Raw genomic sequence first — 13,046 nt, 5'->3', positions numbered from 1 at the left:
AGTTGTTGGGGTAGTTTTGATTTCTTCGATTCCTTTTTTTTGTTTCGGGGATACAGAATTCGAATCAAAAAGTGTTTTTGAAAATGCTTTTTTTCTAAAGTGAAACTTTATAGTTTGAACCCATCTGGATTGTATTAGAAGAAGGAATTATTAGGTAGAAGACAAGTCATAAAAAAAAATTTTGGAGTGGAAAAAGTGGGTTTCTGTAGAGACAGATAAAATTTTGAACTATCGTTTGTGCCAGAATGGTTGATCGGACGAAAAACCTATTGTAAATATGTACCAAAAGTTTAACATTGAAGAAAACCTCACTATTGTTATTCTATGATCCTAAGTTTAGGTCTATGATATGTACCTCTTGCTCTCTCTCTTTTAGTTCGGTCAGTGTAACGAGGAAGTTGTACCAGTAGTTGTATCTCAATATATGTCCTGTAGGACATTGTATATATTAAATAAATAAATAAATAAATAAATATATTCAGTTCTTTATTACACCACGTGTACATTTATTTCAAACAGAGTGTTAATTATTGCAAGTTAACTGCCAACAATATTAATCTTCAACAGGTTATGGACCCAGATTTCCTATATAATGCAATAAAATTAAAGTGACTCAGTTGTTTGTGATATAGTGGTGTATTTTGTTTTCTCACAAAGAAGTAAGATGGCCGCCAGTTACCTCATGAGCGTACCGAAACTTTTAGGACGTGAGAAATATGATGAATGGGCGTTCGCAGTCGAGAATGTATTTGTGATTGAAGGCTTGGACAAATGCATCGACGGTAGCGAGAAAGATACTTCGAGGATAGCCAATGCAAAGGCAAAGTTGATTTTAACAATCGACCCATCGTTGTTTCCACATGTGAAAGATTCCAAGACAGCTGAAGAAGTATGGACTCGCCTGAGGAAACTTTATGACGATAGTGGATTCATGCGTAAAATAGGACTCTTACGAACACTAATATCCGCCAGATTGGATAATCACGTGAGTATGGAGTCTTACATCAATCAAATTATAGAAACTTCACAGAAATTAAGAAGAACCGGATTTGCCATTGATGAAATATGGGTGGGATCTTTATAATTAGCTGGCCTCCCTGAAAAATTTGCACCTATGATTATGGCTATTGAAAATTCAGGTTTGGAAGTTACAACAGATTCCATCAAGACGAAACTCCTTGACATGCAGACAGATGGCGACACCAACGGCAGTAATGGAGCATTCGCTGTTAACAGAAAGTTTGGTTACCGTAAGCAACCGAAAGAGAGCGCAGTTAAAAAACAACACAAAGAGAGATCACAGAATAGGAATGATAAATTCACTCGTGAAATTGCAGACCAGCACAATTCAAACAAAAAGGATCTCAGTAATATTATTTGCTTCAGATGTAAAAAGAATGGGCATTACATGTCAAAATGTTCCAATAGAGTCGATGGAGGCTTCAGTGCTGTGTTCACGACAGGTGACTTTAATGTCACAGACTGGTATGTTGACAGTGGAGCTAGTTTTCATTTAACCTCAAATAAACAAAGGATGATAAACTTCAGGAATCCGGATTTAAAAGACGTCACTGTAGCAAATAAGGCCAAATTGGGAGTTGAATGTGCTGGAGACGTGAAAATACAAACATTTACCGATAAGAAACAAGATATATTATTACAGGGAGTACAATATGTCCCAGGTTTGACTACAAATCTTTTATCTGTGTCGCAATTAATTAAAAATGGAAATAAGGTATCCTTTAATGAGAATGGTTGCTATATTTATAATCGCCATAATATTTTAGTGGCAACTGCTAACTTGTGCAATAATGTATACAAGTTAAACTTGCACGAAGAGAAGCCAGTGTGCTATATAGCTGCTAGCAGAACAACCTGGCATCAACGTTTGGGTCACATCAATGATAATTACTTGCAGATGACAGAGAAGCTGGTAAATGGACTCATCCTTAAAGATCAAGCAAGCTTAAAAAATTGTGAAGTATGCTGTAAAGGCAAACAGTTCCGTTTGCCATTCCCCAAAGAAGGAAGTCGAGCAGATAAAGTGTTGGAAGTAATTCACAGTGATATCTGCGGCCCGATGGAGACAACGTCATTAGGTGGAGCAAAATACTTCCTTACATTCATAGACGACTATAGTAGAATGTGTTTTGTTTATTTCCTCAAGACTGAGGATGAGGCATTGGAAAGGTTTAAAGAATTCAAAGCCTTATCAGAAAACCAGCAAAACACCAATATTAAAACCCTAAGAAGTGACAATGGAGGTGAATTTTGCAACGGTGATTTTACCAGATATTTGAAGAGTGCCGGAATAATACACCAAACTTCAAATAGTCATACACCGCAACAAAATGGAATGGCTGAACGATTCAATCGTACCCTAGTTGAGAAAGCGAAATGCCTCATGTTTGATGAGGGCTTGAGTAAATCCTTATGGGCTGAAGCATGCCAAGCAGCCTGTTATTTGAAAAATCGTTCTGCATCTTCGAAGATTTCAAAAACTCCCTATGAGCTATGGACACCTGTAAAAGGCCAGATATTAGTCACCTAAGAGTATACGGAAGTGTAGTTATGGTTCACATTCCTAAGGTAAACAGAAATAAATGGGATCCGATGTCAGAACGACATATCCTTGTGGGCTATGACGAGAAAACGAAGGGATATAGATGTTTCAACTCAAGAACAAGAAAAGTGATAATCAGTCGTGATGTTACGATTATGAAAAGAACGACTGTTGCAGTGCCATATTCTGTAGAAGAAAATACTGAGGAGGTTCCAGATCCAGTGGGGGAAACTAGCGAACAGTTTTCTCCAATCTCAGATGAATCTGTTCATGATGACCATGTTAATTTCTCAGATAATGACAGTGATTTTGTTCCAGATATAGAACCAGACAGAACACATCCATTAGAAGTTCCGAGAAGGTCGCGAAGAGAACCCAAAAGGAAAAACCTTGATGAGTATGTAACATATTTTAATGGTGCAGAAGTCGATGAAGAGCACGATACATCAATTCTACCAATGACAGTGACAGAGGCACTATCAAGACCAGATGCACATGAGTGGCTGCAGGCAATGAAGGAAGAGATCCAGTCATTCGATGAGAATGATACATGGGAGCTAGTGAGTCCACCAGAAGGCAGCACAGTGGTGAAGTGTAAGTGGGTTTTTAAGGTGAAAAGTGATTGTGAAAACCAGAACAAATATAGGGCAAGGCTTGTAGCCAAAGGTTACACCCAGAAAAAGGGCATTGACTACAGTGAAACTTTTGCCCCAGTAGTGAGACATTCAACACTCAGACTTTTATTAGGATTAGCCATTAGACTGAACTTAAAACTTGTACATTTAGACGTAAAACCTGCCTTTTTAAACGGTTTTCTTAAAGAAAATGTTTTCATGGAACAGCCTGAAGGTTTTATTTCCAAAGAAAAGCCTAATGAGGTTTTCAAACTGAAGAAAGCCATATACGGTTTAAAACAGGCTAGTCGTGCTTGGAATGAGCGGGTCGACATAGTTTTATTAGAGATAGGTTACAAAAAATCAAAATTTGAACCATGTTTATATGTAAAACGGAATAGGGATAAATTGTCTATAATAGCCCTTTATGTAGATGATTTTCTTGTTTTCTCTGCCGATCAAAATGAAATTGATTTTGTTTTTAAAAAACTCAATTCTCAGTTTAAAGTAAAAAATCTAGGTGAAGCAAAACGATGCTTAGGAATTAGAATAAACAGAAAAAAAGATTATATAGCTATTGATCAAGAGTATATTGATAATTTGTTAAAAAAATTTGGAATTTCAGACTGCAAGACTGTTTGTACTCCACTAGACAATAGTATACCTTTATGTGACACGAATAATGAAAAATGTAATCCAAAAATTCCATATCAAGAATTGATTGGAAACTTAATGTATTTAACTGTAATGACTCGACCAGATATCTCACATTCTGTTAGCCTTTTGAGTCAATATAATACTTGTTATAGAAAAATCCACTGGCAATGTGCCAAACGTGTGCTGAGATATCTGAAAGGGACCAAACACTTGTTCATGAAATTTCAGAAAGACAAAGATGCTTTAATAGGATTTGCAGATGCTGACTGGGGTTCGGATAAAGGTGAACGTAAATCCTTCACCGGATATGTCTTCAAATTCTCGGGAGCATCCATTTCTTGGAAGAGCTGCAAAGAGAAGACGGTTGCACTATCCACTACTGAAGCCGAGTACATGGCTTTGTGTGAAGCAGCAAAAGAGGCCATCTATTTGAACAATGTCTTATGTGAGCTGACGGGAAGACTAGATTGCATAAGTATATGTAACGACAATCAAAGTGCCCAGAAGCTAGCAACAAATCCAGTATTTCATGATAGAACCAAGCACATAGACATTCGATATCATTTTTTGAGGGATGCAGAGAATGAAAATAAGATTAATTTAATCTATGTACCTACCGATGAGATGGTTGCAGACATATTGACAAAGCCGTTACAAAATGTGAAGAATACCAAGTTTGTGAAACATTTAGGCCTCTGTGCCGGTTGATTTTTATTGCTTTTATGTAAACTTTTGTTAAGTGGGGGTATTGTAAAAATGTACCAAAAGTTTAACATTGAAGAAAACCTCATTCATGTTATTCTATGATCCTAAGTTCAGGTCTATGATATGTACCTCTTGCTCTCTCTCTTTTAGTTCGGTCAGTGTAACGAGTAAGTTGTACCAGTAATTGTATCTCAATATATTCAGTTCTTTATTACACCACGTGAACATTTATTTCAAACAGAGTGTTAATTATTGCAAGTTAACTGCCAACAATATTAATCTTCAACAAAACCTTGATGAGAGAAATTTGTAGGAAATTTGATTACTTTGTTTGTATATGGAAAGGTCATTCACGAAAAATAATTGCAAAACATGTGCAAAAAAACACCAAAAACTGATTTTTTTTGAGTTTTTCTTGCAATTTTCTCAATGTTCTGTCACGAAATTTTGGTACAAACTTCAGACTCAGATTCAGCATCGAAGAAATCAAAACTACCTCAATAAGTGTGTTTTTTAAGAGACAGAAAAATACGACAATTTTCAACAATCGTTTGAGCTAGAATAATGGTTCTATATACGCCCTTGCCTTAAATAATGATTTTGAAAATATGTTGGAAACTGACATCGACATCCGTTGTAAGGTGAACATCATCAAAAATAGATGTAGCAGACAAAAAGGAAAGATTTATTAAGTTAGCTACAAAAAAGGATCTAAATATTCTTGGGGAAGTACGATGAACAGTATTCGATACATGAGAACTGAAGGACCAAACAACACTCTGAGATCTCCCAATATTCGGATCAACAACATTAGTAGTATTTAGTTCGCTGCTCGCATTTGTCAGGATATAGTTAATTTCAGTGGAACTTATTACACTATTCTTGTTAGTGAACACTCTTGTAGCATCCACAGATGTGGTTCTTGAACCGAAGATTATAAATAAATATGTTAGGGAGTTTTGTTTCGAAGTAGTTTATTTTAAACCACCACAAATGAAAATTTTTTTCGATCCAGTACAACATACAGAAGAAACAGTTTTGTAAATCAAAATTGAAGTGCTCAGAATGGGGTAGGAGACACTTGGACAAGTGAGATGTGTTCTCACCGAGGAAGTAGTTTCACGGTTTAATTCGGAGAACTCATTAGTGAATGTTTGAAAATTCCGAAAGAGTACAGTTTAGCTTCACCAAATTCCATGAAAATCTTGGAAATTTCTATAGCAACAAAATTTGTTAGCTGCACTAACTCTCTAATTGATATATGGACAAATTTATTAAATTGGTTTACAATTTAAATTCGAGTTGAGAAGTACGATAAGTTTAGAGTCACTTGAAATTGAGCTTCGACCATAAACAAAAAAGTTCAAGCTTTTACTTACTCGCATACTTCTTGCTTGTCTTGATATCTGCATTTGCCCCTATTATTACAATATTGATTGGGGCATTGTTCACAGTGTCTGCCTGCTCTATATTTACTATCCAAATATTCATCTCTATAGCCTTCTTCACACTCACATCGGAACCCACCAAAAACATTGATACATTTCGCTAATTGATGACAATCATGCAGCTCAGGGGAGGCACATTCATCCAAATCTGAAAAAAAATTGTGAACGAGATTTAGTCATATTCATCTCCTGTATATATAATTATTTATATATATATATATATATATATATATATATATATATATATATATATATATATATATATATATATATATAACACAAACCTATATTTTTTTCAATGGAACACCCTATATATCATTATCTTTGCTTACTCTACTATTTATAAAAATCACAAATTAAAATTATCCAATTGAACCTTTTTTTCATATGTGAAATCCATTGTTCATTAACAAAAAATCATCATTATTTGATGTTTTAGTGTTTTTTAACATTTCTGACCATTCTACCTATATAATATCACAAATCATTTTGAAGGGAAAAAACTAACGAATTCAACGAAGTAATGATATATAGGGTATTCCATTAAAAAAAATATAGGTTTGTGTTGAACATGTATAAAAATTGATGAGGGAAATTTTTCCGCTGTCAAAAGCAGGTTCAATTGGTTTTGATATATTTTCTACCCCAACTGTATCATGAAGAACCAATCAAAATATTTTTCCATATAACTTCTACTTCAAGGACATTGTTGTTATAAAATATAAAGTTCCAAGACAATGAACACCAAGTTGAACGTTTTATGTCCTATTGTCTTCATATTAAAATTAATATTGTTTTCGAACTATATTATATATTGATATTGTGTGTTAACAACAAAGTCCTGATAGTGGAGGTTATATGAGCAAATATTTTGATTCATTTGAATCATACTATAATATAAGACATCATTTTAATATGACTCGTTTCTGCTTATATTTTGATCTCTGCCTAATACTTCGACTAAATACTATCACGGGCGTAGCCAGGTTTCAATTTCGGGGGGGGTTTTACATATTATAAAAAAAATTTTATGTTTTTCTTTTTAAATATATCAACTTTAAAAGAGCCAACCCATTCAGTCTATTTTCACTAGTTTTATTTTTCAAGTATTGTATAAAGTAAATTGTATTTTTCTATAGTTGTTTGGTTGGAAATAAGGAGAAATGTCCATCCAATAAACCATTTATTTGAAACCATCAAATTATTTCTGAAACCTTGTTGATACCAATTGTGATAAGTATTTTCTCGATTGTTAATAACCTTTTTTGTTGAGATGCGTGAAAAATGCCTGATTTGTGTAACGGCGAGCTGAGTATTGAATTTTCACTGTTATTTCAACTCCCGCTCCCTTCCATTAAACCGGTTTTTCTGTCGCGCTTGATGCGAGATAATAATTCACAGATACAACATAATGAACGAAAATTCAACTTATCTTTATACAGGGTGGTCGAGCTGACTCCCTGATTTTTAAATTAAATAAAAACAAATTCCAATTTCCAACATCCTCCCCCCCGAAATAAGATAATTGATAAAAAAAAAAAATTTAAATCTTTGGCAATGGACAAAGTTTAGTTATCGGACGTACAAACATTCCATTTGCGGTTCGCAACTGAACCACACGAACCCTTTTATCAGAACGCGGCATTGACTTTATGACTCTCGCTAGAGCCCACTTTAGTGGCGGCAAATTGTCCTCCTTAATTGAAACTAAAGTGCCTTCTTCGATATTCTGAACAGGCTTATGCCATTTCGCGCGAGTATGAAGCTGATGCAAATACTCGACGGACCATTTTTTCCAAAAAGACTGAGACAATTTGTTACATATCTGCCAGTGATCCAGTCTGTTATCTGGTACTTCAGAACAATCCCTTTCAGGCATTGCTATTAACGGAGAACCAATTAAAAAATGTCCCGGTGTCAAGCATGAAGTATCTGAGGGGTCATTTGATACAGGACACAAAGGTCTAGAATTTAATACCGCCTCGATTTGTGCTAAGCATGTGAGCACTTCTTCGAAACTAAGATGCGAGTTTCCCACAACACGCTTTAAATGGAATTTTGCGGACTTTATATTAGCCTCCCATAATCCCCCCCAATGAGGACTGTTTGGAGGGATAAATTTCCATTCGATTTCCTGTTTGCATAAATAACTGTACATGACCGAAACTGAATCGGCTTGTTTTTTAAGAAAATCATAAACTTCTTTTATTTCATTATTTGCACCCCGAAAGTTGGAACCGTTGTCACTCCAGATTTTTTGTGGTAAGCCTCGACGAGCAATAAATCTTTTCAAGGTATGGAACGCGGTGGAGCTCAAACTTGAGACAAGCTCTATGTGCACTGCCTTAGTGACCATACATATAAAAAGTGCGATATAAGCCTTGGTTTCTATAGACCGTCGGATGCGCGATTGCTTCACCCAAATGGGACCACTAAAATCAATTCCTACCCTGAAAAACGGTCTTGCAGGGGTGACTCGATCTGAAGGAAGTGAGCCCATTAATTGAAAATTAGGTTTACTATTGAATCGAAAACATTTAACACAACTGTTGATAACTGATTTTATTTCGCGTAAACCCCTTATAATCCAATACTTTAACCTTAAAGACGCCAAAGTGGTTTGTGGTCCCGTATGTAGCAGTTTCACATGTTCTGCTTCTATTTAAAGCCGAACGATATGATGCTTGGCCGGTAAAAGAATAGGGAATTTGCGTTCGTAATTCAGATTTGCATTTGACAGACGACTATTCAATCGAAATAATCCATTATCGTCCAGTATTAAATTCAAATTGCTAAGAGAACCCCTTTTCGAAATTTTATTTGACTTTAGAGAATTCAATTCATCGAAAAAAACTTCCCCTTGTATTAATTTAAATAATCTTGTTTTTGCTTCTTGTAATTCATTCACAATCAATAATCCCGTTTTTTGATCGTTTTTATGTTTACTATTATAAATGAACCTCGAACAAAGTGCAAAAATTCTTAGAAAATGAGAAAATTTGAAGAAATTTGCGTAAGGGAAAAATTCAACCTTTTCTTTCACCACACAAGAAATCTTTTTCAGTTCCTGTGAAAATTCCTCATCGTGTGAGATTGAAATATTCGGTATCTTTGTATCTGAAAAAGTGTCAGGACCGTACCACCAAATTTTAGAATTGATTAAATCATGAGAATTCAAACCCCTGGTTAAGTGATCAGCAGGGTTATTTCGAGAATCTATATGCGACCAAGTACATTTTGCTGTCATCTCCTGTATCTCAGAAACCCTATTTGATACAAATGTTGTCCAACGTGATGGACAAGATTGTAACCAGCATAGTACTATTTTTGAATCAGACCAAAGAAAAATTCGTTCGAACCGTACAGTAATTATGTTTTGTAATCTAGTAATTAATCTTACCAATAGTAAAGCTCCACAGAGCTCCAATCGCGGAAGAGAGACAACCTTCAAAGGAGCCACTCTTGTTTTAGAGCATAAGAAATGACATGAATTCGACCCATCCTCGTAAAAAGCTCTTACATAGACACATGCCCCATAGGCGCGCTTAGACGCGTCTGAATACCCCTCTAACTGAAAATATTTCACCGTCCTATTTTGTAACACGCAACGGCTGACAGATAAATCAGACAAATTTTTCAAATCAGCTGAAAATTGAAACCATTTTTCCGAAATATTTTTTGGTAATGGTGAATCCCATTCTAATCTGAGTTTCCAAATTTCCTGCATGAGTAATTTTGCAGTTATTACTATTGGGCCAATAAATCCTAACGGATCATATATCTGCGCAATTTTAGACAAAACGTTTCTCTTCGTATTAACCTCATCGAAAATCAGCTCTGGGAGGGAAACCTTAAATAAATCCTTCCTGGTGTTCCAAAAAATACCCAATACCTTATTGGAAATCCGAAATCGGAATATTCTCTGTTTCCGAGGAAAAGTCGTCAAAATCGGAATTCCATACATTGGAATGCCCCTTATGAAGAGAAAATCCCGCCGAGCGCAACAAATCAACCAGTTGAGATTTAAGATTTTTCAAACTAGAAATGTCACTCGCGCCTGCCAAAATGTCATCGATGTAGCATTGTTCCAAAATTGCCTTAGATGCCAACGGAAACTGTATTGCTGCATCGGCTAATTTTTTGAGACACCTGGTAGCTAAGTACGGAGCACTTTTTGTTCCAAATGAAACTGTTTGAAGTTCTAGGCATTTCAGCGGCTCCCTCGGATCATCCCGCCACAAAATACTCTGTAACCTCCGATGTTTTTCAGAAACCCAGATCATTCGGTACATTTTTTGTATATCGGACGTTAAAACATAAATAAAAAATCTGAATCTTATCAAAATCTCGAAAAGTTCCGGTTGAACAGGAAACCCCTTCAACATAATGTCATTTACTGAAAAACCCGAAGACGTTTTCATGGATGCATCAAACACAACCCTCAGTGGAGTTGATGAACTATCATCCCTGAAAACTCCATGATGAGGAAGGAATTGTTTATCTTCATAATTTTTTAAATCGTTTTCATCAAACTCCACATATTTCGCGTGTCCTAAGTCTATGTACTCATTTATGAAATTTTTATAAGCCTTATGAAATTCACAATTCAACGTGAATCTCCGTTCTAATGCCAAAAATCGCTTTTTCGCCAAATAAAAGGAATCACCTAATTTATTCAGCTCATTTTCTGATTTCAAAGGAATATCCACCTCGAAAGATTCGTTATTTATTTTTTTTACCGATTCTAAAAACCTTTTCTCACATATGGTATCGTCAGGAGATAATTCACGTTTGTTTACAACTTCTTCCAATCGCCAAAAACGCGGTATGAATTCTATAACATCGTTTTCTCCGCATGAAAATAAAGAAACATGTGAATTAGAAATTTCAGATTTCAATGTGACAATTGAATTTGATGAATATACGTTCCTGCAATAATCCAACCTAAACGACTATTTTGTAATATAGGCTTACCTGTACCCAACCTAATAATATCGGGAAGTATTAAATCATAATATAAGTCCGAACCTATTGAAATGTCAATTTCTGACGGTTGATTAAATTCTATATCCGCTAAATTTAGGTGTGAGGAAATACTTAAATCAGTTTTATCAATGTAAACATGAGGTATTGTTGTGGTGATTTTATCCAAAACAACGCAAGAAATGTTAAATTTCTGCGAGTTAATTGTTGACTGAAATTCCACATCTATTACTTCAGAAGTCTTGGTTATTATGTTGGATATGCCAATAATATTGAAAACTTCATATCTACTTTTCAAATTTAGTTTTCTTACACATTCAGAGGTGATGAAAGACATTTGACTCCCGGTATCTAAAAGCACCCTTGCAAATAGATATTCGCCCTTCGAATCCATAACCTTGACTTTTGCGGTAGCTAGCAGAATTTGAGGTTTTTTTGAGCCTTTCAAAGTGTTAAAATTATGTAAGCCTGATACATTCTGCGGTTCAACAGACCGATTTTGATTTTCATTAAAACGATATTCGCGTGAATTTCCAGGCACGAAAGCCGGATTATTGGGTTCAGTGGTACGATTTTCAGATTCATTTTTGTTACTAGTACGTGGACATAAAAGAGAATGATGCGTTTTGTGACAAATACGACAACTACTTGACTGGCAGTTTGCCACACCATGTTTTCCTCCTAAACAATTATAGCATAATTTTTGTTGGTGAACAAATTGTCTTTTTCCCTCTAATGAAATATTTTTGAATTTCATACAAGTATATAATGTATGATTAATACATTTGCAAAATATACATATACTGTTACCTTTATTTCCTAACCCTGTTTTATTGTTATTGTTTGTTGTAATTAGATTACAAGACCTCTGTTTTATTCTAGTATCTTGGGAATTTATATTTTCTAAAGCTCGACATCTTTTTTCCAAAAATTCCATAAAACCTTGAAAAGTAGGTAGAGACATACTATTTTTTTCTAACTCATAAGCAGCTTTAGTTGGAAAATATAACTTCCTGACCAGTAAAAATACCAGAATAACAAGTATCCACTGGCAAATTGAGAGCCTGAAGGGAATTAAAGTTCTGTTTAATATTTGTAATGAATTCTCTTAGTTGTTTACAGTCGCCTTTATTTATCGAATTTACCTCGATTAACGCGGATAAATGCATATTAACGATTGCTAGTGTATCATCATACCTTTTATTCAAAATGTCAAAAGCCACCTTGTAATTAGTGTTTGTTAACTGCAAATCTTTGATTAAATTCAAAGGTTCCGACTTCAATGATGCTTTGAGATATGTGAATTTTTGTACGTCACTTAAGTCCCCATTGTCATCGACAAGTGTCTTGAAAAGATCCCTAAATGAGTTCCATTCTGAAAATTGACCATTAAAAATTGGAATTTGAATATTGGGTAAATGAACTTTGTGTAAATTCTCCCTTACCTCGCCAAAAGAATGTTCCAATTTATTATTTGATTCTAATTTGTTAATTTCAGATATTTTTCTTTTTATCGCTGATAAAACCTTGATATACCTTTCTTCTATTTCTTCGCGATCAAATCCTTCCTTTTCCTCGTATATCTCAATATCTTCTTGAAGAGTATTACATTTTTCGTAAGCTTGTATCAACAAAGTTTCTCGAGTAACAAATTCATTAACATCAACATCATTATTGTCCTGATTGTCATTAACAAAATTTTCAATTCTAGTAATTTTACCTTTAACTGAGGCTCTTTTTCTTTCCAACAAATCTAATTCTAATTTCACTTTTTCTTTCAATTTTAATTCTTCGGTTGACATAACTATAATTTCGTGAAAACTGAATAATGAATCAATGAATTGAATTTATATCAAAATGTGATTATATAATGAGCAAAAATAGTAAAATTAACTAAGTATTATTTATCAGAAATACCTTTTCAGTGATAAGAATTAAATGAATATTTGAGCAAAAATGAATTATCTGACCTTATACAAAAGTTTATGCAATTTTTTTTTTCACTTCCAAGCGTTTTTGTTGATGTCCTTCCCTGGTGTGATCCTGATTGAAACCTTTTCTATTGTTGATTTTCCC

General features: G+C 34.6%; 1 protein-coding gene across 6 annotated transcripts in view; it reads right to left on the bottom strand.

Moving 5' to 3' along the window:
* LOC123675744 overlaps window positions 1-13,046 on the bottom strand; it is a 244,034-nt gene that overhangs the window by 97,466 nt on the left and 133,522 nt on the right. For all 6 annotated transcript variants that reach the window (XM_045611674.1, XM_045611512.1, XM_045611356.1 and 3 more), the window contains exon 8: window positions 5,919-6,135. In XM_045611674.1, the coding sequence (XP_045467630.1) occupies window positions 5,919-6,135 (217 nt within the window). The remainder of the gene's footprint in view (window positions 1-5,918; window positions 6,136-13,046) is intronic.

The sequence above is a fragment of the Harmonia axyridis genome, chromosome 1 (assembly GCF_914767665.1).
Source record: "Harmonia axyridis chromosome 1, icHarAxyr1.1, whole genome shotgun sequence".
Taxonomy (NCBI): Eukaryota; Metazoa; Arthropoda; class Insecta; order Coleoptera; family Coccinellidae; genus Harmonia; species Harmonia axyridis.
Note: the sequence above shows the minus strand (reverse complement) of the source record. Positions and strands in the feature narration are given on the sequence as shown.